The sequence below is a fragment of the Tenrec ecaudatus genome, chromosome 7, assembly GCF_050624435.1.
Source record: "Tenrec ecaudatus isolate mTenEca1 chromosome 7, mTenEca1.hap1, whole genome shotgun sequence".
Lineage (NCBI taxonomy): Eukaryota > Metazoa > Chordata > Mammalia > Afrosoricida > Tenrecidae > Tenrec > Tenrec ecaudatus.
In genome coordinates, this window is record NC_134536.1 from 63,672,127 (window position 1) to 63,697,660 (window position 25,534).

The 25,534-nt window shown below is 48.9% G+C and overlaps 1 protein-coding gene across 1 annotated transcript in view; it reads right to left on the reverse strand.

The window, feature by feature from the left end:
- ARMC2 (armadillo repeat containing 2) overlaps positions 1-24,609 on the reverse strand; it is a 108,559-nt gene extending 83,950 nt beyond the window's left edge. Inside the window, exons 1-5 of the mRNA XM_075553997.1 lie at positions 24,501-24,609; positions 18,707-18,968; positions 17,470-17,542; positions 11,379-11,547; positions 5,952-6,159 (exon numbers count right to left, since the gene is read on the reverse strand). Of these exons, the coding sequence (XP_075410112.1) occupies positions 5,952-6,159; positions 11,379-11,547; positions 17,470-17,542; positions 18,707-18,924 (668 nt within the window). The 5' untranslated portion in view covers positions 18,925-18,968; positions 24,501-24,609. The remainder of the gene's footprint in view (positions 1-5,951; positions 6,160-11,378; positions 11,548-17,469; positions 17,543-18,706; positions 18,969-24,500) is intronic.
- Between the last annotated feature and the right edge of the window lie 925 nt (positions 24,610-25,534).

Here is a 25,534-nt window from a genome sequence, read left to right on the forward strand (position 1 = left end):
TCTCCCACAGAGCAGCTGGTGGTTTCGGACTGCTAACCACAAGGTAACCATTGCAGAAAGGCCTGATGTGTTTGTGCATCCCTTGTGGACAAGGACCAGTTCTGTATTTGCCCAACCCCACTAGAACAGCTTCACCAAAGTCGGGGGCCTCTGTCAACCCATTCTGAACAATGTCTCTTTTCCAAGTGAAAATAATTTTTCATTCATAATACCCTTCATTTCTTAAAAGAACAATGACTTCAATACTTTTAAAAAAGGGATTCGTTTATTAATTTTTAAGGGAGGCAGTACAAGAAAAGTACAAAGAAGATTTATAGAAATTACCAGGATTCCCCCCATACCCATAAACAAACATAATTAATATATGGTGATAATTTTTCCAGACAAATTTTTGCATAAATAGCAGTTAAAAAGGTAGAAGAAAGAATGAATAGGAGAGAGGACAGGCAAATGGATACATATAAATGGAATGATATCAGACATATTATTTTAATGTTAAATATTAAATATTAAAAGTCCTCAAATATAATCAAGAAGCAGAAATGAAACTGAAGCAGAGGTGAAACTGGAAGGAATTGTAGAACTTCGGGTGAATGAGTCTTCATAAGAGATATTAGTTTCTAAAAGATCTCTCTAAAGTTGGGAAGAAATAATGAAAAGCATTAGGATGTTACTTTTTGTAACTATGTATTTCAAGTTCAGACTGTAGTTACTGACAAGCTCTGTTCCCTATTACATAAGTAATCAGTCCTCATTATTTCTCCCCAGTATTGGTTTGGTTCTTTTTATGACTATTGAAATCATCAAGGTTTTTGTTCTATCTCCCCATTTTCTGAGTTAAGCCTTAATTTAAACTATGAGCAAAGTTAATACTCACCACACCAAGCCTTTTACAACAGCTTTTTCATGTCTGACTTTTGATTTTGGTCTCATTGCCTGGAATTTGCTATTTTGGAGTCTTCTTGAAAATGCATGGGTAGTAAACTCCTCCAGTTGATTCATATTCAAAAATGCCCTTCTGTTACCTTTTAACTGAAGGACAATTTGGCTGGCAATAAAATTCTTGGGTCATTTCTTCTTAGACCTTCAAAGGCACTGAGAGCAGTGCTCGCATAGAGCCAGAGACCGGCCCTTCTTCCCCTCCTGTCATGTGACTTGCTTGTTCTCCTGGATGATCAGAGGGTGCTTTCTTCCATGTATCCATCTGACCACCATTTAGGAACTGAGTGTGTACAGTGGGTTGTCGTCTAGTGCTGAGCACTGTTGGAAATGCCCTAATGTTGTTGGGATACAATGTATCCCTTTGCGCTTCAGGCTGTATTTATTTCAAAAGGTGGTCTTTTATTATTATATCTTAATTATTTTTTCTTGCTCCATTTATTCTGTTCACTTTTATTTGCAGTGGATTGTGGTAAAACAAGTGAATTAACATATGCAAATCACCTAGAAGAATGCTTGGCACTTACTCTGCCATACACTAATCCTAAAACAGGGTGTGGTGAAATTAGAGGGTTCTCTCCTTCAGAAATACAAGGTTCATGTCTTTTGAGAATCTCTGTAGTCATTCTTATAGCATTATTTGCATTCATTTCCGCCCCCTATGATTTCCTCCTGTCAAGAGTTACAGTCTCAAGAACCTACAGGGGCAGTTTTATTCTGTCCGGATAGAATCATGAGTTTGGTTTGTTTTAGTAGTGAGTTTGGTGTACACCTTAGAATCTCTGATGGTGTATTAGACTATATATTGCACAAGGTCAATGGTTCAAAGCCACCAATCCCTTAGCAGGAGAAAAATGAGGCTGTCTACTCCCATAAAGATCTAATGTCTCAGAAACTCAAAAGGACCATTCTACTCTGTCCTATAGGGTTGCTATGAATTGAAGTCTACTTCAGTGGGTTTGGTTTTTTGGTGTTTGTTTGGGGGCATGCACCTTTCTAATGTGAGAGGCCCACCTTTAATGAAGCGTGCTTCCTGCTGAAGGCCAGAGGAGGCATGTGCCCACCCTAATGACCCCTGGTCTCCACCCAGGTCTCATCTGCTGAACTCTTTGGTTTCCAAGGCTTCCAAGTGATAGAAACCTATGAAAGTAGCACAAGCTGCTCCTGACCAAAAAAGGAAAACAAACAAACAAACAAAAAAAGTAAGGAAAGGCAGAAAGGGAAGAAGGAAATTGAAATGAAAGGGGAACACACTGGCTCCCTCTACAGAGCCGTCTCTAATGTGGAAGGAGTGGCTTCAGGCAGCACAGGTGAGCACAGGAGCTTAATGTACCGCTGGACTCGGTCATTAGCTGCATTCTTGGGCTCGGTCGGTTTCTACCTCACTTCCTCTCAAAGAGTCTCTAACTACATAGCAGCGAGTGGCCGCTACCAGCTCTAAGGCCACCTCCTCTCTTCGCAGCTTAGGAACTTGGAGAAAGACATTTTCCAACAGGCTCTGACTGGTCCTAGGGAGGAACCGAATGGACTGGCTCAGCTCACGAGCCCCTCTCTGGAACAGCAAATGTGATGGGTAGGTTGTCGAGGTCTAACTAGCCAGCTGTGGGCAGGGTCAGCCTTCCCCAAGCTTGGGCTGGGGAGGACTGACTCAATGAGAGAAGACTTGTTCTCGGAAGGAATGTATGATAAACAGATTTTAAAAAATCAAGCCCATATGACAGATTTGTTTCATGTGCTGTGGTCTGGGATGGTATCCAATTTTCTGCTTCAATGATGGGACTTATTTCTCTAGTTTTCGTTCTTTGTTGCTTTCATTGGGTTCCTGCAGAAGATCTTGGCATTGCCATCTTTAACCGGAAGTCCTCTTTTCTTATTCCAACAATACTAACTTCACACAGCCCTTAGGAATTTACAAACGTGCTTTCAGGCTTACTGGCCAGTACAGGGCCTACGATGACTACGGTCTTGGGAGAAGGGGATGGAGGCCGAGGGGAACAGTCATGCCCATTCTCCAGACTGGGAAACTAAGCCCATGAAAGAGCTAAGCGATCTGTCGAAGGCCATGAAGCCAGATCAAGCAGCTGAGAGAGAATCAAACCAAAGCCCGTGGATCCAGCCCCAGGGGGAGTTCTTGGCTCTCGGAAACGAGGCACTGCTCTGGGACTTGGCTCTTCCAGGCTGCCGTCCCTCCTGAGGGCCAGCCACGCTCCAGTCCCAGGAACCAAAACACTGTTTGCACCAAACGCACCAGAGGTTTGAAAACACCTATCTACCAGGGCTCGTTGGATTGAACCACTGAGTGGATGGATGAAGACAAACGCATGCATTTTAAATGGTGACCTTAGGATGTCCCATCCAGTGGTCACAAGAAAGACTCGATCATGGAGTGTGCCGAGGAGCAGACCAACCAAGCCTCAAGTGAACCCTCCAACGGAGATCGCCGCGACCGGCACACGCTGGAAGAGGACAGCTCCACTGATGCCTGGGGAGCGGAGAGGGGGGGCAGGGGTGTCTCTTTGGGAATGTTAACTAGGCCCCCAAGACCTTGTTTGCAAGGATCCTTTGCTTCATAAATCCTTTGCAATGATGGCCAGCATAAGATAAGGCCCAGTCCACGCCATACTCTGAACTAAGGGTGGACAAATGAAGTGGCACTCACATATTCTTTTCTCCTCGCCTCTACACATACACACACACACACACACACACACACACACACACCCCCGGTAAGAGGTGACTGTTTCTACACTCCACACACATGTAAGGAGCCTGTGCCAGGAGCGTGTCCTCTTCTCCTCTGTCCCCCCTCACATGACCGACATCTCTTCCTCACACCTCCCATCATTCCCTGCCTCTTCATATTGGACCAAACACTCCGCTCCACCCCTCCCCCACCTCCACCCCCACCCCTACCGGCCTTCCCTTGCCAGCCCAGCTGACTGAAGAGAGCCTGCCTTTTCCATTTAGGGTCAAAAGAAGGGTGGGGGAGGGATGTTAATTGAGGGGAGGGCTTTAGCACGGACACTGGGAATACTCCATCGCACAGCAAAGCTCACTTCTAGGAATGATTCACTTCGGGGTTTACAAGAAACTGTCAAGTGGCCCAGGCCGGCTCCTAAAGCGTAATTAAAGAAAGCACTACTAAGAGTTGACATTTCCTACTTTGTCTTCATTCTGCTGTGTGAGGGGCTTCAAAAGTTTGTTGGAAAAAATAACATGAAAAAATCATGGAGGCTTTCCACCGAACTGTCAAAGCATCCTTGAAGAAGCGCCCCCCCCCCGACCCTACCCCCACCACCCATCAACTTCAACATCATTCCAACCGGTGACTAAAGGAGGGTCAACAGTTATAAAGCAGAAATGCTACTGAAAGTTAAACTAAACTTGTCGGTGAATGTCAAACCCAGCTCAGACAACAATCTTAATGCAATGTAGAGAGCCATCCTGACCAAATAAAACAAACAAACAAACAAAAAGCAATTAGGGCTGCTGCCAACGCCTCATAATTTTGGACAGCCAGGAAGCAGCGTTTCCGGTCCTAATGCTCTGTCCATTGCTGTTAGTGGGATAAGATAGGTCACCGAAAATGCCTCTGTGCCCCCAGGCTGCAGGGGGACTTGATGAACCCTGGCTTGCTGCCAAATTATCTTGCGACATCCCAAAGTTCATCAAATCAAATCAAACGGCTCATCTGCCTTGTCCTGGTCAGCTTTGATCGCCGTGAGGCTGGGTGAAGCAGGACAGACGTTTGCTTTTCACTTCAGCTCTCACCGTCTACGAGGAAGCTCCGAGGCCGGCAGCCTATTCTTATGCAGCAACTGGAAAAGATTTGCCTGTCCTGTCCAGTTTGATGTTTTGTGCTCAACTCCCAAAGGCCCCATTTGTAGTCATTCTCTTCCACTTAAGGAGACATTTCATTCCCCCTCTAATTGAAAAAAAGAAGAAATGAACTGAATGCAAAGCGACATTACGAGGAGGACGGACCCGTGTGCGGCCCTCTTTAGGCATGTCAGTGGGCAGGGCCAGTTCAGCCTAAACCAACAAGCTGCCCATCGGCCACTTTGGGGAAACGTTTCAAGCCTGCCACGTGTGTACAGCTGGAGTCAGACCCAGAATCTCAAGTGAGTGCGACAAATACTGGGTCCTAAAACGGTCCCGGGAGTTTCATCTCATTAAGCAAATCCAAGCAGGGCAGTTGTCCACAGTGACCCAGTGGAAAGTTCTAGAGGAAAAATAAATCCTACCCCCCCAAGTGACCCTATCCAGGTGGAGACCTTCTTCCTTTCTCAGCATCGTTACTGGCACCGACTGGAATAGGAAGAAGTGCTACAGTCCCATTCTCCTCACTCTAGCCCCAAGCCCAGGCTCCAACCACCCAAGCCATAGTCAAACACTGGGTGAGAATGCACGTGGCCCCTCGGGGTACAGTCTTCAGAAATCCTTAATGGGAGAGGAAAATGGCTTCTCAGAGAAGCGCTATCCAGAACATGTATTCAATACAGCTGTTCTCAATCCTCCATTGATGAGGAAATAGCAGAAGGGTATACAGACAAATGAAATCCCGAGGGCTCTTGTGTCTTCACCCAGACGTTGGTAAAATAAATATCTTACCCCACGTTTCTATGCACTGGAGAATGGAGTAAGTAAACGGGCACAAAGTGGGTGCGGCAAGAGAGTCTAGTTCAGGCAAAATTCCCAACCACCACATGGAGAGAACCGTTACCCATCATCCAAGAGCCAAGACCAGCTTGTGACAGGGCGGACGATTGGAGCACTGACTCGGCAGGGATGAATGGATGTGTTCTTGAGGATTAAATAGGGGATGATGTGAAATCAACTCCATTCAGCCCTAGGAAAACGCCTCTCCCAGCCCTGCGTTCATTAAATCAACATTCACTTCTACACAAGCGGGGAAGCAAACCAGTCATTTGCGTTAAGATAGAGAAGAAACCTATCAAGGAGCCGGTTATCCTGACCAGAATACTAAATCGTAACGATAAAGAAATACTGACCCTCCGCTTCTGAGATGAGATGGCACGGATGCTGTCCCTTTGACCATTCCCTGGCCGTGGAGCTCGCTGAAGCGGCCGTCATCAGTTAACTGAAGCGGGCGACTCGGTAAGTGGCCAGCGGCAATTGATTCTGGTACGTGCACCCCGTTTATTTTCACCAGGGAGTCCCCCATCGTGGCTGTTTCTTGGAGTCCCAATGTCTTCTTCACTGCAATCACCAAGAAAGGTGTGTCAGGGTTTCCTTGTGTGAGGAGTCTTTCCTAAGAGCATGTACATTTTTCCAACCTAAGAAGTGAGATGATTTTGAACTGGTGTCTTATGTATAAGTATCAGGTCTGGAGCGGTATGCCCCAAACCTCCCTGAACATATACAAGGCCAGGCCACTCTTTCAGATGTGAGGTCATCGTCAACTCGGCAGGTGAGAAGGGGTAGCACTTTCTCTCTACCAGCTCTGAGCCGTAAGTATCTGAGTGCAAGTGGGCTCTGTTCGAGACACAATTAAGTACCTCTGTGCCGGACAATGATAAGTATTCCTCCGGAATTTGGAAGCAGCATGCCAGGGACCTGCAAAGAATTTGTGGGAATTTTTCTTTTTCCCCATTACATTTCTCCACAGACTTTTTGCAGCCCCCTGGTATACTCTGTCTCCTCAGATGGAAAGCGCTGTCCAAAGCCCGTGGGATGAAGCAGTGACCAGATTCCTAGTCTCCTCGGGTCTGCATCTTACTAGGGAGACAGGCAGCACACAGTAGGAGGTTATATGCTCAACACAGTGAGCTCTGTGAAGAAGAACATTTTTAAAATGCGGGAATGTGAAGAAGGGCAGGGGGGCGGCAGGGAGGGCAGGTCAACATGTAAATAAGGTGCAAGGTGGGCTTCGTGGGCTGTGACCTGTGCGGTTAGACACATCCTGACACTTAGAAGAGTCCACAGAACCTATCACAATGATCTACATATAACCCCCTCCCAGGGGGACGGACAACAGAAAAGTGGGTGAAGGGATACATCGGTCAGTGTTAGACATGAAAAATTATAAATTATCAAGGGTTCATTCAAGGGGGAATGAGCTGATACCAAGGGCTCAAGTAGAAGAAAATGTTTTGAAAATGATGATGGCAACATATGTACAAATGTGCTTGACACGATGGATGGATGTACAGATTGTAAAAAATCAATAAAATGAAAATTTTGAAAATCTTTGATCTCCAGAATAATTATTAAATCTGTTAAACATCAAAAAAGAAGAAGAGGCTGCATTTGGTTTCATGTTCTTGAAATCCTTGATTTTTGATAAAAAATTAAGCCCCACAGTTACATTGTACAAAGGGGGCTGCTAGTAGTGGGGTACACATTGGAACCACTGTCATTCCACCAGAGAGAAAGCTGAGGCTGTCTGCTCCGGGAAAGACGTACAGCCTGGAAGCCCATGGGGGCATGTCTACTCGGTCCTTTGGGGTGTTTTAAGTTGAAATCAGTTTATAGGCTGTGAGACGCCTTCTTGTTTTTGTGCTTTAATGAGCCCAGCAAACAATGTCTTGGGGTCCTGCATGAACCTGGAGGCAGGGCGAGTATGGGGAACTGCAGGGGGAAGGGGAAGAGAGATAAGGACTCAGGATGTTGGGGGTGGGGGGTGGGCCAGATGGGCTGCCTCTCATGCTAAGGAGCTGGGACTTCAGCTCCTAAGACCAACCCCGGGGTGTCCCCTGTGTTTATACAGCCCACCAGCTAAGAACGGCTTTCCTATTTCCTACATGGTTAGCAAACAGAGGTGAGGAACGTTCTTTTGTGACATGGAAACATTATAGGAAATTCAGGTTTGGGGTTGAATGGCAGAGTTGAGCAGGTGGAACAGAGGGTTGGTGGACAGTGAAGTCTTTTTACCACGTGTCCCTTCACAGAGAGAGCCTGCTGCCCTCTGCCCTCTGCTCAAGGCCAGCGTTTCCAGCAAGACAGATTCGACGGTCAGTCAGGCTGGGGGAATGCTAGTTGAACTTGACTTAAGCAAGTCTTGGAGGCGTGACCTGGGCACCCTCGGATATGTGCACTGAGTCTTCAGGAAGGAAAGGAAGCAGCCAACGAAAGCTTCCCACAGTTATTTTTGCACCGAAGCTATTTGCCAAAAAGTATTCCCCGGAATGTAGGTTGGCAAGCACTCCTCTGGGCATGGGGGCACTCTGCAGGGCTTTCGGCAGGGGTTGATACACTAGAACTTGGGCCTGCTTTGCCTCCCGAGCCCTCGTCCCTGAGGACACACGCAGCAAGGATGTCCACGGCTCTGCCGGATGCCCCGAGGGCCAACGCACCCACTGGGGTCGACCTCAGGAAGCAGGGCAGGAGAGCTTGAGGACTGGACACCGGAGAAGAGGTACAAAGGCCTGGCAACAGTGAGTTCAGGTGGTGGGGGCAACAGCACAATCAGCTGCTAAGCCAAAGGTTGGAGGTTCAAGGCCACTCAGAGGTGCCTCTTAAGAAAGGTCTGGTGAACAGCCCTGTCAACCTGATGGAGCAGTCCCTGCTGACATCCACGGGGTCCCATGAATCGCCAAGGACTCGAGAGGCACTGGTTTGGTTTCTTGGTGGCAGGGATGGGAAAGGAGAATGCAGAACCCCCCGGTTCTGAGGAGGCCAGGGAGTGATGGTGAGGACTGGAGAGAAGTGGAGACTTCTCTGGGTGTGTGTGTGTGTGTGTGTGTGTGTGTGTGTGTGCGCGCGCGCGCATGCCTGTGTGCTCAGGAACACTGGCACCTTAGGCCAGAATCTATTTGACCACAAAGTGATTATGCCTCTGGCCTTGAAGATGACCAATATGAACACTTCTTTTCTTCCTCTTTTATTTTCCTAACCCTGGACGTTGAGACAGCTTCGCCGGGCCCCAGGGTGGCAGGCGCTGTATGACATCCCGGATGCTGCGCAAAGAAGGCTCCTTTCCTCCACCACGGGGCGGCTCTTCTGTGACACGGGGTGCTCCGGAGCCCGGGGTAGGGCGTCCAGGGCTGGAGCGCTGAAACAGGCCTCACCCTGGGCGGCGTGCGGTTCAGAGAAGCATGGCCTTTTAACACCATGATCTCCGAGTGCAGCCATGAAGCTCAGACATGGGCAGAATGGCAAAGTGGAGTGAGACACGCCTCCGAGAGCCCCGGGAAAGAGGGTCACAAGACGGCCAATGAGGTGCTGTGGCCACTTGAGGGCCAGGAGGCTTAAGAGGGGAGGGGGTGCAGTCATGGTGGGTGGGGAGTCCAGGGGATGAGGATGGCAGGGGTAGGGGGTGGAAACCGCTGCCTCTAGCCACCTCCACACAAACGACAACTCCTGGCAAACAGCCAGGTGCCAAGATCCCCATGCGGAGAGAAGGCCCGCTCCCTTCTCACGTTTCACACTTCAACTTCAACATCACCTCCCAGATGACACCTTCCAGAGCCACTTGAGCGGGAGCTCTAGACCCCACCCCTCACCGGTCTGCTTCCTAACAGCCACCAGAACTCTTGATTCGCTCTCTGTACCGATTCTGATGGCAGGACTTGGACTTGTTTGTCCACAGATATGGTGGCCTAGAACAGCAACACTTGAGCAGGGCCTCAAATAAATGTCTGACTGACTGGGCTACCAAAGACCCACAAGGAGACGTGCAGGAAATACGAGCTGCCTGGTTAGAAAATCCATGACCATTCCACAGGGCCCAGCATACACCACGTACTGCTGCTTCTCGGCCTTCTCCGTTTTCCAGGTGTGACGGTGTTCACTCACCTGGGTCAGGATTCCCTTATGAGGCACTCTAGCTCAGTGGGGTCAATTCAATGATGGGATTTTCGGTGAAGCAGGTAAGCACTTGCGAAAAGCATAGAGTGGCCTACAGCCTCCTTCCTCTGGTCATTGGCTTGGCACAATTGAGGAAGATTGCCTTTTGGGTGTGGCCTCCTCTTAATGTACTTTGGCACTGTGATGACGTCAGCTCACTTCTCCTGCGGAGTCTGGGTCCTGCATCTGGTTTGTTCACTTCCTGTTACATTGCCTGCCGATCCCAGGAGTCATCGAGTGGACTGCCAACCTTGGATTCATTCGGCCACATGGGATTCATTCAGCTCTTGATTCCACCAGCCTGGGGCCCTCCTGCTTCCTCTTCTTACATTCTGCTAACCAACTCTGGGGCTACAAAAGTCAGGAGAAGCTTGCAGCTTGCATCTGACCCATGGATTTGAATCAGACTGGAAAACCCACTTCCACAACTGTGTGAGCCATTTCTTGAAATAATCTCTTTATGTACACACACAAGGGCCACTGAGTAGCTTCTCCAGACCCTAGCCTAGGGTCCCACCTCTTCATCTCCATCAGTAACTCCAAAGCCCCAACCAGTCTGACAGGCAGATGAGCAGGCTGGGAGAGGGAGACCCGGTGAACCACAGATCATATCCCAAGCTGAAAGGGGCCAATGCTTCTCAGCTGCATGACAAAAAATCATGAATCTCGATGCTTCCATGAGATTTTGTACTCCATAAACTAAGAGGGGGAAGTTGCATGTCAAGCAAGCAGGATCCTCATCTGGCAGCTTGTACTCTTTGGGGTCTGTCTGTAGACAACCACCTCTCTGTGAATGAGAGCTGACCCTCTTCACCGACGATTACTGGTTGGGGCAGGGCCACTGCTAGAGTGGTTTTCCAACTTTGTATGAAGCCCGTGTTCAACCTGGCCTTGGCCACACACATCGACACCTGCAACAGTCTCTCAAAGCAACATGTAACCTGAGCTGTTTCCTTTATCAGCTGTGCTCTTTGGTTGCTTAAACAATGCTGGTGTGATCCATTAAGTTGATGGTCATCCCACACGTGGGCTCTTTCCCTACAGTTGGACACACTGTGCCAGGGTGCCCCAGAGGAGGGTGGCCTGCGAAGTCTTTGGCCTCTGTCCCCAGGCTCAGACTCTAGCCAGCAATTGTGTGACAGGTCCAACAAGGTACATGCTACCCAGCTTCACACATTCCCACAGGGCCGGGGGGGGGGCGCTGCCCACACCCTCGGGGTGCATCACGTCCAGTTTAAGTCTGCCTGCTGAAATGAGCAGCTTTTTGGATTTTCACTTGAAAAGCATTTACTTCCTGTCGAAGCAGACCCCTCCAGTACGAAAAATCCTTATCCAAATACCCTTATCCTACCAAGTCATTTAAAAACAACAGCAGCCCCAACTGGGATGTTGACGCGTTCTTCACAAACACCCAGAACAAAAGACAGGCCAAGGCATCAGCAGCAGGGCTATACAGAAAGCTCCCTGCAGCCTCCCTCCGCGAAGGCCAACACCACCAGGAGGCTGGGCGCCCGCCCGCCCGCCATCAGGGGAACCTGTGCAAACCCAGCTTGTGTGTGCCTGGTGAGGAAGCTGGCCACTCCAGCTTGGCAAGGGCGTTGGGAGTTGGTGGGGGGTGGGGGGCGCCTTACTGTCAGCGAGAGGAGGGCTCCGGTCAGGCAGCAGCGCCCCCTGCGAGGCAGCTCTGAACAAGCGCGCCCGGGCACTGCTAATTCTTCGCATCTTCGCGGGATCCACTGGGGGTTTCGGGAAGGGAAGGCATGTATCCTCTGTGGTGGGGGATGCCGGAGCTTTGGGTTTCTGGAAAGAGATTTATCACACGGTTAGTAGGAGTTTCTGCGTGGGGAGGAAGCCTCACTGTCCTGGAACTGGCCCTCCCACTGGTCTCCCCCAAGGCCTCACCCGGCACCCACCCCTGGCTTCCTTCTGGCCGGGACCACCTCACCTCATGTGCAGGTCAGCCCCACCTGGTCACTGTTTCTGTCGATTCTATTAGGAGCCCTAGGGACCCTGTCCAGGGGAGCCTGAGTGGCACAGTGGGTAGCGTGTTAGGCTGCGAGCCACAAGGTCGGCAGGGTGAAATCACCAGCCGCTTCGTAGGAGAGACGAGGCTTTCTATGGCTGCAAGGGTGTACCGTCTCAGAAACCCCCAAGGGCAGTTCTCCTTTGTCCTGCAGCATCGCCGAGAGTCAGAACTGACCGGATGGCAGCGAGTTTGAGCTTGGTGGTGCTCTCTGGTAAGCCGCTGGCCTGCTAACGGCAGGCAACGCCTGCAGTTCAAAACCACCGCCAGCCCGAGGGGGGAAGATGAGGCTGGCTGCTCCTATCGGGATGTAGAGCCCTGGAAATCCTCTGCGGGCTGCTAGAGCGGGACTCGACTTGATGGGGCGAGGTGGACTTTGGGATCATATGAGCAAAGACGCCGTCACTCTGCTTGGAAGACACGGCACACAAAGGTCGCCTCGAACAGCACATTCAACATGCTTTGCAAATATTTGTATCCAATTCCGCTTAGACATCATCCACTGGGCACCAAGCACCACGTAGGCTGTCAATACTACTTTATATACTCTGGATTTCACAGAGTACTTTTTAAAGGGATAAAACATTTAAAATATAATTCAGGTACAAAACTCACAAAGCACCAGCAAGATGTCAGCTTGGCGTTAGTATATCGCAACACCTGATTTCCTGATTGCAAAAAAGCTATCCTGCGCCCCATTAGAAACAAAAAGGGGAAAAAGTACTGGCTGAGATCTGATTTGCCAAGAGAATATTAAAAGTCCCTGCACCAAGTCCGGTGCCCCCATGCACTCCCTCAGGTCTTGCCCCTAGGTGGTGACAGCCTCTACCTTGGACCAAACCTCAGAGGTATCTTGGGGGTCCTGCCCCTCCTGCCTCCAATTTCAGTGCCATCCGTTGTCTCTGAAAGGGCAATTTCTGGCACCAGGGGCTTATGATGCTCTAACCAAAGTGTGAGGGTTAGGGATGCTGTCAACTCGACCCGCCTGGGTAAGGGGAGGGCTGTCAATCAGGTCACAGTCTGAAGATGCCTCCTGAGAGATGTGGTCTTTCTATAAGAGAGGCCATGGGGACCCCTCCTCTTTCTCCCTCTGCTCCTTCACCTTCCTGCTTGCTGGGAAATCTCTGCCTGCCTCCAGGAGCCACCCCACGTGGGTCACCCAAACTTAAGAGCTGGCAGTGTCCTGTCATGTTTCCACTGGGCTCTGAGCCACACAACTCTGCACCCGGCACGACCTGTGACCTGCATCCCGCCTCTCCTTTCTGGATCATCGATGTGAGTCCGAAGAGGGTTACAATCAGCATCACACCCATGGGGGCATAAATTGGACTGGGCTGGGATGCCTTCTTAATATGAGATGACTTCTTGATATGAAGCTCTTTCTTATACATACATGCATGTCATTGGTTCATTTCTCTAGACAACCCAGCATAACGCATGCGTGTAAGCAAGGATACTTGGAAAGTAGTTGACAAGAACCTACAGAAGACAGGAAGATTACTTTCTGAGAAGTAATCCCAACCAGAGAACATCCCAACCAAGGAAGAGGCAATTCCTAGAAATGTTAGAAGGCTCTGGCTGGCCATGACGCTTAGGCCAGCCCAATGGACCGTGACCGCCTCCTGATAGCTCTTCTCGGGATTCCCAGACAGAGGCCAGGGCTGTCTCCCATCTGATGAGAAGACAGGAAAAGGAAGCTGATGATCTCCCACCTCTGAGGGAAATGTGTTCAAGAATTCATCTGTATAGCAGCAGCAGAAGCCCATGCACATGCCTCATAACCGAAGGCCTCTTGGGAGCAAAAAAGCAGGCATTAAAAGTTCTCTTAAACATACAGCGATGATGTGGCAACTCTACGTACAATTCTAATGCCTTGGTTTTCCCTGCAGGTGCTCTGGGCAACGCTGCCACTCTCAGACTGTGACTCGTTGATGTCACGCCGTTATCATGTTGGAGAGGGTGATACAAGCAAGGAAACAAGAACTGCTTTGGCATTCCCACTCGGCGTTTCCGTATTCTGGCCACATGCCTGTCCGGGAGGCAGGGACGGGTTTCTAAGGCCCTTTCTCTTAAAATTACATTACATTTTGTTTCATATAAATAACAACAGCCCGAAGTCATCTGCACTGACAAGTGAGACATCGGTGGCCCCGGGGAACCGTGACTGAGGGAGCGGTAAGGAAGACTTCGGGGGGCTGGTAGTGAGCTGTGCGTTTTTTGAGGGTCTGTTTGTGGTTGTTGGAAGTGCTGCCAAGTTGGTTCCGACTCATAGTAACCCTGTGCACAACAAAACCCAACCCTGATATCCTGCGTGGTCCTGCTCAGTCCACTGTTGGAGAGTCTTCCTCCTTTCCACTGACCCTCTAGGCCACCAAAGCATGATGTCCTTTCCCCGGGGCTGTTTCTTCTGATACGATGACCAGAATGCATGAGACAAACTCTCCCAGCCTGGCGTTTAAGAAGCAGCCGGCTGTTAGTCCTGCCGAGGCGGATGTGTTTGTTCTTGGGGAAGTCCATGGTATACATAATCACCTTTCTTCCCCAGCTCTGTAATCTCAGTTCACCCGTTTGTCTCCACGCTCCCTCATTCAGTGTCCACCTCTCACATGCATGAGATGGGGCGGCTGAAAATACCCACGGCTTGAGTCAGACACACCTTGGTCCTCCAAGTGACATCTTTGTTCTTCAAGATGTCAAAGAGGTCTCGTGCAGCCATTTTACCCAATGCGGTATGTTGTTTTGACATTCTTGACTGCTGCTTCCAGGAGCATTGGTTGTGGACCCGATCAATATGAAATTTTCGACAACTTCAATCTTTTCTCTGCTTCTCATGATGTTACCTATTGGTCCCGTTTTGAAGGTTTCTGATCTTCTTTGCATTGAGTTGCAATCCACACTGAGGGCTGCAAACTGTGATCCTCATCAGCAAGGGCTCCAAGTCCCCTCAGTGTCAGCAAGCAGAGCCGTGTCATCTGCATATTGAAAGTTGTTAATAAGCCTTTCTCTAATCCTGATGCTGTGTCCTTCACATAGTCCAGCTTCTCTGATTACGTGTTCAGCACACAGATTTAATAAGTATAGTGAAAGGATACAACCTCGATGCGTACCTTTTTCTACTTTAAACCCAAAGTATCTCCCTATTCTGTTCAAATGATGCCTTTGCAGAGTCAGTAAAACACAAGTAAACAATGTTTTGTAGTCAATACAACACAAGTATTTCTGGTTGTCCCTGCTGTCAGCCAAGATCCATGCGACACCAGCAATGATATATCTTGTCTGATGGCTCCCTGTCAATGTACTACTGCAACCACTGTTGGATGATTTTCAGCAAAATCTTCCTTGCATGGGATGTTATATAGTTTGGACATTCTGTTGTTTGGTTAGCCGGGTGGTTGTCTTTCAAACTTCTAAGGATAAACAAGGTTAGTTTAGTTTAGTTTGAACGCATTCGTAAACTGTACCTATTCGGATGATCACACTGTTGCATTTTGCCAACCCAAAGCTTACGGTAGTAAGACACTTGCAGCTTAAATAACTTAAATAACTTAATAACTTAAATAAGCTTAGTAAACAGAGGGAAGATTCCACTTCAACATCAAAATGAGGAACATGCTAAAGGTACTATCATCAAGGAGTTCACCAGCAACTCAGCCTAAATAGATCTCCAAAACATTAAGTGTGGCTAGGTATCACCTATGGACTGACTGGCCCATCAATATACAGCCCGGGCTTACGTACCAGCAGCAGAATGAGCATTAGGCACAAAGGAGAGCTTCTAATATGTGACACAGAGACCAAAACAAACATAAACATGCAATGAAGTCTATACAGGCAAAGAAAAGTTAACTGAAAGAAATTAAAAACTCTCATTAAACCCACTGCCACTGAGTTGATTCCAGCTGTTAGCAGCCCTATAGGCCAGAGCAGAATGGCCCCATTTGAGTTTCCGAGGCTGTCAAACTATGGGAGCTAAACGTTTCATCTTTCTCCCTCCAGAATGGGTGATGGGATTTGAACTGCCAACCTTGTGGTTAGCAGTCCAAGGCTCCTATACTCTTATTAGTATGCGCAAGTAAGATGCTGCAGCCATGAAGCAAGAATAGGACATCTTATAAACAAAGATCACGTAAAGGGAAAAAAAGGCATTGGAAAATTTGTAAATGCGATAGTAGAAATGGGGGGGGGTGTCAATAAAGGGACTAAGAGAAAGTTTCTTCTTAAAAAAAAAAAACGGAAACAAATTAAGAAATGGAAATTCTGGTCCAGGAGAAGCTACATCTGAATAAAAAAGTTCAGAAAGAGCAAACAGAATGAATAAAGAAGGGAAATAGTTGAAGGGTGAGTGATTCTACACAGAAAGAGCCCAGCACCACACACGACAATGGAGCCACACAAAGCCTGCTGGTCATGAGATTTCAAAGGGGAAATGCTACAAATCCTGACAGGTTACCAGGAACCAAGGTCTCAAATACTGACTTCGGATAATGCACCTTTCTCAAAAAGCTGTTGGGAGGTCTGAGATAATTTTTAAACCAAAATATCCCTGGAAGCCTTGAGACTAAACGATGGCTGGCTTAAGTAATAACCAAGGTTTGCCCCGAGCAGGTCCTCTTTGCAAGAACGACCTCTGTAAGGTGACAGAGGCACCGCGGGGGGTGGGGGGGGGGGCAGGAAGGATCCTTGGGAAACGGAAGGCGAGAAGAGCTGCACAACATGGAGAATGGAATCGCTGCCACGGAATTGCGTGTGCAGACATGGTTGAATTCGTTCGTGTTTTGCTGTGCAGATTTTCAATAACAAGAAAAGGCAAACCAGATTACTATTTTATGCTATCAAGATATTTAAAATTTTATTTTGAATTACTTTAAACACACACAGGAAACTGGAGGATGTGGTCCAGTGAACCAGAGTAAATCAAGCAGGAGGAGTTGGGACAGGGGAAAGAGCCACTCCAAGGACAGAGAGGGGCGCCAGAGAGGAGCTGTGCGTGTTCTGTTTCTCCCCGGACTCCTTGACCTCGGTCAACACATTCTGCTTACCAGTCTTCCTTTTTAAGGATCAAACATAGGTAAATTCTACAAGTGTCACATTAACTACTAACCTCTAAAACAGGGGTGGGGATTGTCCAGCCATATAAAAGGAACAGACAGACCAAACTTCCCACCATCAAGTGAATGCCAACTCACAGACCCTCCAGGGCAGGACAGCACTGCCTCTGTGAGTTTCCAAGACTGAAGCTCTTTAATAGAGTAGAAAGCCCCACCTTTCCCCCAAGGAAGAGCTGGTGGTTTTGGACTGCTGACCTTGCAGTTAGCAGCCCAATGTGTAACCACTATGCCACCAGGGCTCCTTTTCATGGATATCAGCCAACATCACACACTTCACCAAAAAGAAGCAGTTCCAACCATCGCACCAGGGGTGAGGGAACTAAATGTCTGGCCAAACATCGCAGGCTAAATTTTAAATTGAAAAATTTGTATGGCTCCTGGATCATGTTATAAATAGCCAAATGGCCCTTGGTAGGAAAAAGATGGGCCCCTAACCCCCTCTCTAAAATAACCCCCTGACTCTCCTTTCCTTTTAAATGATGAGCATGGTCAAGTTTATGTGGCCAATTTCTTAGGATAGTTCAGTCCAGGTTCCACGTCTTTTAGGCCAGTTTCATTCCCCAGCCCGCCCTGGCCGTGGAAAGTACTCACAAGCTCTAGTGGACTCAGACGGGCACCAGAGATGGGTCTGGAATCAGATGGTTCGAAATTGGACGCGTGGAGGCTGGCAGAAGACAAAGCCAAGAAGCATTGGTTTGTGAATACCCGTTTTCTTGTCTTTCTAGCCTATGTGAGCTTACTCTAGCAAAAAGGAAACAAAAGCTTTCAATAAATAGGCCTTGAGGAAGAAGCCAATGTTTAAATGGTATGGTATGGCTAATAGTTACTAATAAATCTGTTCACTGCATTTTCAAACCAACCAGGTCCAGTCCACTGCCACTGAGTGGACTCCGGCACACAGCTGGCCGTGCACAGGGTTTCCGAGGCTGGGAATCTTTAAGGGAGCAGACAGCCTCATCGCCCTGCGCTCAGAGTAGCTAGCAGGTTTGAACAGCCAATCTTGCAGTGAGCAGTTAATGCTTAACGCACAGGGCCACGAGGGCTCGAGAAAAGAAAAAGTACTGAAAAATAAATGGCGGTCGTGATTTTTTTAAGTGTTTTAAAAGTTGATATGGCAAACACTATTATTTCCCCCTCCCCAGTGGGATAAATTTTTTGCATAGCAAGCACCTGTGGATAGGTTCTGCTGAGGGGGAGTGAGGGTCTACTGAGGTGTCAGCAGGGCTGAGGCACAGTGGCTGGGTGGGCATCACAGGTACCTGGCTGGTGAGCAGGTGGCAGGTGGCATCATCTTGATGTGGTCCTCACTGTGGGCTTGGGTGAACAGCTCAACTGACCATGTGGACCCGGGGCAGGGCCACCATGCTCCACACTCTGCCCATGGATCTCAATGATACGGTGGCCACCTCTATTATCATTCCAATCCAAAGCAACTTCCTGGACCCTAGGCCTAGGATTGCCTGTAGTAGCCTTGAGTAGCTACAAGGGGCATCGTTAGCCAGCCTCCATCTAGTCAATGCCAACTCATGGCAACCATGGGCGTGGCAGAGTAGAACTGGGCTCTATTGGTGGGGGAGGGGCGTGGGCGGAGGTTTGGCTAATTTTTCGGAAAGAGATGGCCCCAAACCTTTCTTCCGAGCTATCTCTAGATGAACTAGAACCTCCTACCTTGGCAGCTGAGAGCATTAGCTATTTGCACCACCCAGGAACTCTGGGGTACAATTAGCCTAAGTCAAGCTTCAAAGACACTATTCACAAGGAAAGGCGAAGGGGGCGTCATACAATGCCCTAAATGTCTGACAGTGCACATGAGCGAGCTGCCATCTACCTGAAGGAGGAGGGAGGTCTGTTTTCTGGTGTTCTTGAAGATGCAGGTCCAAAGAGCTTCCGCTGGTCATCCCGGGGTGTAAAGGGCCTTTGAGTTCTCACTGTCCTCAGGGCATTCCGAGCTTCGCTGATGATTTCTGCACTGGTCTTCTGCTTGGACATCGAGGGTCGATAAAACGGATCCAGCTTGTCTAACTTTTTGTCGCTGGGAGACAGCATCTTTCCTTTTAAAAGTAAAACGTTCTTCAGGTCGGCACCACTCACTGCAAAGACATGGTAGAAACCACCAAAACTCATTTTTATCCCATAGTTAAACAAGAGTGCTCAAACCCAACCAGATGAGCTTAAATCACCCCGCGATATGACACTTGGGGGAAAATCGCCAACAACTTCTAGTTAAAAAAATACACCAGTGAGAAGGCCAGGATCGGCACCGCCATGCCAGTGGGCAACTATGTGACTGAGGGGGCAAGGTGGGCAGTGGAGAGGCCCGGGCAGAGAGCTGACCTGACGGAGAACTCGGGGAGCACAGCAGAGCAAGAGAGAGCATCCTCTCCAATCCTCCCATCTACAGGGTAGTTGTGCCCTTGTTTCGCCCCAGCTTTCCACACAAAAGGCGAAGGCACAGGCCTGCGGCTTCTTTCCAAACCGGACTTGCTTTCAGAGCAGCCGTCAGAAAACATTTGCTGGTCCCACATTTCTTCATCGGGCACTTAAACGAGCGGATTCAAATCACCTACCACCTCAGACAGTGTCCAAGATGAACGCATATCGGACCACATGCGTGCGTGGGTCTCCCCCAGGCCTGCTCCTCAGTTAAAAAGGTAGCCCTGCGTAAAGCAGAAAACCCAAACTCACTGCCAACTCCTGTGACCCCACCCAGCAAGGTAGAGCTATCCCTGTGCGTTTCTGAGACAGAAACGCTTTACTGGAGTAGAAAGCTTCATCTTTCTCCCAGGGAGCACCTGGTGGTTTCAAACTGTTGACCTTGTGGATCGCAGCCCAAACACATAACCATTACACCCCTAGGGCTTCAACGTCCAGCATAAGAGCCTTGCCTTCTGGCAGATGCTTCTCAAGTGCTGGTGTGCCCCAGGGAGGCCTGGGTAACTTTCTTTCTTTCTCTTTCTTTAAAAAAAATTTTTTTTAATTTAATTCCAATCAGTACATAGTATTAGATCATCATTTCAAAACAAAAAAATACAAAAACCCTCTAACCCCTAAGAATGTTACAACTCTAGTGCAGTGTTTCCCTAAGTGGGTGGCTCTGTCCAGTGAGGGGCGCTGGAACCTTCCAGGGCGCTCCAAAAGCAGAGAGCCGCACGTTATGCTGGATCATGGGCGCTCGTGAACAGTCTCTCATTGACAGGGGAGGCGGTGAATAATCTTTTCTCTGCAGAGATAGCAGCAGGCCAGATACATTTGGGGACCTATGCTCAAGGAAGATGAAGTCTAAAAAGTCTTCACGCATTTCAGCTGCCCGATTCTACAACTTCAGAGGCAGGGAGGGCCAGGCAGTGACATATGCCCAAGGAAACGAACACAGCTTCATTCCCACACACGGAGGGTAACAACAGGTGAGCCCTCAAACAAACACAGATTTACCATATTGTGAGCCTATCCATTAAGTTGTTCCACAACAACAAGGCACCAAGAACATCTGCTCCGTTTACCCAGGCCCCACCCCAAGGCTCTTCTGAGAAAAAGAGTAAGATGAAAACGACACACAATATGGGATTATTTTCATAGGGAACGGCCGGCCAGGTGTTGGGATAAAACCATGAAAAAGGACCCTTAGAATTTTGGGCTTAGGGATTTTGAATTTGTTAAGCAAGGTCAGCAGTTCAAAACCACCAGCTGCTCCTCTGGAGAAAGATGGGGCTGTCTACTCCCATAAATAGTTAGAGCCTTGGAAACTCACAAGGTTGCTATGAGTCAGAACTGACTGGATGGCAGTAAGGTAAGTTGGTTGGTCTCTACAGTATCCACTGGAGTATAAACTGTAGCGAGAGCACTTTTCTTGCAATAAACCATCCGTGCCCAGATCAAGCTTGTTACCCTTCTGACCAACATGGTTCTTGTCTTTTTGTCCAAAGTTGCTTCTGGCAAAGAGGCAAAGGCTGGAGAAAGTGCTTTGAGGAAATGAAAACCAAAAGCCAAGCCAGCTGCCCTCATGCCAATTCTGACTCTTGGCAGCCCCATGTGTTACAAAGTAGGCCTTTCAAGGCGGGGACCTTTTGGAAGGAGCTGCACATGTTTCTGTGGCAAGGTGCCTCTGGGTGGGCCTGAATGGTCAACTTGTCCATTCGGGATCCATTTGCTCCCTCCAGGGACTCCATATTCCTCACAGAAGGGTCTCCGTGGCTAGATTCTGGTTTGCCCTTTGGGCAAGAACATTTGGTCAGGCTAAATTCCAAGAACGCTGGGAGTGATTTGGGCACACAAGGATCCAGGTTATCTGGAACTACTGGTGGAAACAATGTACACAATGGGTCTACAAGCAGTTTTCTCTGAAATTATACCCCAGATTGCAACACAAACGTTCTCTCTCCCTCTTCTCGTTCTCTCTCCCTCTTCTCAGCCTCAAATCTCACTTTCATTGTGAGACCCAGGATCACAGGTTTCCTGACAATTGAAGCGGATTGATTCAACTAGTAGTCTCAACTGCCTCCAATGTTCAGATCTCTGAGGAAACGGAGGGGGGAAAAATACTGTCTTCACTGTCCACACTAATGTCAGATGTGTATAGGACCCAGTGCTGATGTGCCCTCAGGTACATTATCTAAATTAATTCCCAGGGCAATTTTGTACGGTGGGCATTCTTAAAGCAGCAGGAGGGGGGGGAGAGTTGTGACAGGAGTAAGGTCAGAGAGACGCTATTCAGACTGTTCAAGGTAGACTTCCTGGAGAGGTGGAACTTAAACCAAGTTCTGAAAAATGGGCAGAATTTGGGCACGTGAGAATGGCTGGCACAGGGACAGGAACCAAGGAGGAAATTCCAGCGAAGTCAAAAGAAGGATCTCTGGAAATAACAGATTGGAGGAGACCAGAGGTTGGATGGAATGGAGGAGAAATTAGAAGTGGGGCATTCCCGTACTTTCTCATGGAAGATTTCCTGGGCCCCAACCCTCTCCCCTCACCAGGTGAGTGGTCTCAGTGATGTAGGGCCTCTTGACTCTGGGGTTCAACTTCACCACCACCCACATGCCCATGAGCCACCACTAAAGGCCAGAACTTGCATAATCATGGGGACTCCATGTCCCCATGGACCTAAATCGATACATTTCTAGATGAAGCTCACAGGGGTTCTTTATTCTGAGGTATTTGTTAGTGTTGACTGTCAATGGATGCTTGGAGTTCATTGAAATGGCATCTGACTCTTGAGGCCACGTGTTCACACATAACTTGTCTTGCCTTTGTTTCAAGTGGCCTAGCAGAGAGTACGACCAATAAACGTCGTGCTAGTGAGCGTGCTATTGAAAACCTGAGACACAGGAGCGAGATTGAAATAGAAGGAAGAAGAGAGATTCGGACAAGCCAAGAACAGAAACACCAAGAGGATGAGGTACCCGAGAAGACAAGAAGAAGGCAGGCTCCGTGGAGCATGCAAATCTGGGTTGGAGGGGGGTTGGAGGGGGGTGGAAGGATCCTTTCTAAGGATGTAGACAACAGGAAGAGAGCTGGCTTTGAGGGTATGAAGGGTTGCCCTCTGTCTTAGACTACATGTCCCTAGTTTGGGCACAGGACCTTCAGAGAACGAAAGCCACCGGCAGTAGGAAATCAGAAATAGGAGACCTTTGATTCTTTTTGCTAACAAAATATTTTCTTGGTTTGAGTGGAAAGTTCAAATACAAGTTTCAATAGTGGACTGAACCAGTGACCTTTTGCTAAATGCAACAATGCACGATCAGGTATTTGCAGTAGGGCCAAGGCTGGCTGTCTCCACCCTGTTTCCTGCAAATCAAATACCCAGGTCCCCTCGCATGATTTTTGGATGTTTGGTGGTGCAGTGGTTACCCTCCAGCCACGCCTCGGGAGAAAGATGGGGCTTTCTACTCCCATTAAGAGTCTTGGAAAAACACAGGGCAGTTCTATACTGTCCCATAGGTTCGCTATGATTCAAAATTGACTCGATGTAGTGAGTTTGGTTTTGTGTCAACCTGAGCAGCCACAGAAGCACTGCGTAAGTGCTTAGAGGCTGGAGCAAGGATTCAACTCCACTCTGCCAACACCTATTTAGGCTTCAAAATCATTTCGAAGCCTGTTTGCTGATCTGCAAAATAAGTGCTAGTACTCGCCTCAACAGGACTGTTTCGAGAATTAAAGGAACGAATCTATGTCAAGTGCTTTAGCATGGTGCCCAGACCTTTAACAAGGTGAACACTTTGTCTAAGGGCTAAGTTACTAAGTGCTAAGAAACAGAAGGAAAAAGTCTCTCATGAATGAAAACCTGCCCTTGTCGAATGTTTTCATTCATTTTTGTCGTTGTTCAGTGCTGGCCAGTGGAGTCCAACTCACAGCAACACTGGGTACAAGGGAAGGGAGGCTCTGCCCAGGCCTGCGCCATCCTCACAATCGCTGTTTTCAGCTCATTGTTGCCGCCACTATGCTAATCCATCTCCTCCAGGGTCTTCCCCCTGGTTTTTGTTGTGGTTGTTTTTTGCTGACCTTTCACTTTACCAAGCATGATACACTTTAGAAGTTTTAAAATGTAAACAGGCTGGGATTGTTTTCCTTTCTGAAACTGTATATTACGTGTTTCATTGGCCATCAATTATTTGAAATCCACAATCAGATTTGTTCAGACCCACACATTAGACTACAAATCAACAGTGCCCCTTGCTTTTCTATCATGACAAAATCTAAATCCGGGGGATTTAGGGAGACCTGCCACTGCACTCCTGGGAACTGACGATAAAAGGTCTTATGAATAGCTACCATGCATTTTACATAGATTGTTCCACATAACTACTGCCACTGAATCGATTCTAATTCTGGCCGTATAGGTCAGGGTGTAACTGCCCCCTTGAGGTTCTGAGGCTGTAAAATGTTATAGGAGCAGACAGCTTGCTTCCTCTTTCTCCTTTCCAGAGGCTGGTGGCTTTCAAAGGCTGACCTTCCAGTGAAGTGCCTCAGTGCGAAGGCCACAGTGCCACAGGGCTCCTTACGGTTCCACTGTGGTGCTGCGGCTTAAGCAGTGGACTGCCAAAAGCAAGGTCGAAGGTCCCAAACCACCAGCCACTCTGGAGAAAGACCAGCCTGCTCACGTAAAGATTTACCGGCTCAAACCCTACCGAGCAGTTCTAGTATGCCCGAAACTGGGTCCATGAGTCGGAATTACTCGGTGGCGGCGGGCTTGGTTTGGTTTGGGTATTCCGAAGCGTGCAGCTTCCAAAGGGCTGAGTGCAACCCCGGAGAGCATGCACAGGGCACCCCGGAGCATCGCCTCTTTCCTCCCTGGGGGCAGAGAGGCTCACGGCAGCAGACGGGGTCCTGCGGGAGCCTGCGGTGCCCGCTGCCCCGCCCGGCCGGCCAGCGGCTCTCCCACTCCCGCCCGGCAAGGCTGGCTACTCCTTATATCCCCGCTGGGCATCGCGCAGCAGCAGCATCACCCCGCCCGCCCTCCAGCCGGCTGGGCTCGGCCCAGCCGCGTCTCCATGGCAACTGTACACAAACTACCTCCCGCAGCCTCCCCGGCCGCCACCTGCAGAGCCAGGCCGCAGCCCGCCCAGGAGCGGGCGGGAAGGGAGTTTGGAGAGAGCGCGGGAACGGGCTTCCGGCCCGACCCAAAGCACCTGTGACCGGCGCGGGCGGCGGTATCAGCGGCCGACGCTCAGCTCATCCTTTCTGCCTTCCCGAAGCGGCGGCGGCGGCGGCGGCGCAGGCGGGGCCGGGCGGTCCCCGGGCGCCGCGAGGCCACTGGGTGTGCGCAGGTCCCCGTAACGCATGCGTAGAAGATAGGTCTCGGGGGGGGGGGGCGAGTGGGAGGAGCCTGGGTACCGTGTAGAGGCGGGGCGAGCTAGCGGCAGGTGGCCGGAGTGCCAGAGCCCGCGCTGCGAGTGGAGCAGACATTAGAGAGGCGTCTACTTTTACTTAATTTTTGTTGTTGTTTTACTAGTTTTTCATTTTTACTTTTTATTGAGTTTTTGCTTTTCACTCGTTTTTCATTTTTACTTGATATTGGTGATTTGGGGACGGCTTACAGATATCATAATTTTACATTCAGCAATTCATAAATATTTTGATTAAATTCTTCCATTCCTATATCCTCTCTGATTTCATCCCTCCTTCTTTCCTACCTTTCTGAATTTTGCCCTGGGGTGAATTCCGCTTTATTTGCTCTTAAATGGTTGAGACCTGAAAGGTAGGTAAGGGCCATCGTCTTGGGGGTCCTATCGGTGTCTAATCAACCTGTAGGCTTATCCAGCCACCGATGTGATCTTGGCGCCTCTGGTAAACTTAGTGCTGAGAGTAAGACCCAAGTTAATTACTGGACCAGTTAACTGTGTCTATATCCTATACATGTCTCTTAATATCTCACGTACCTCATCTAAAGAATGGAAGGAAATGATCATATCTGATCGGGTCAGATGGTTGTCGAGAATAATGAGAGAAAAGGCGCTAAGGATGAGGCCATCAACAAACGTTACACTGTTGACTATTACTGACTGGTTGGATGTGTTTTACGTCACCATCACCACTTACATTCACATATAAGTGGGGAAAGCCCATTATCTTTTGGGGGGGCAGGGGATTGGGGTTGGTTCTGATTTTATTCTGTTTTTGTTTTGGTTTTTTGGGGTCTTTTATGGTTGGATTTTTTTGTCGT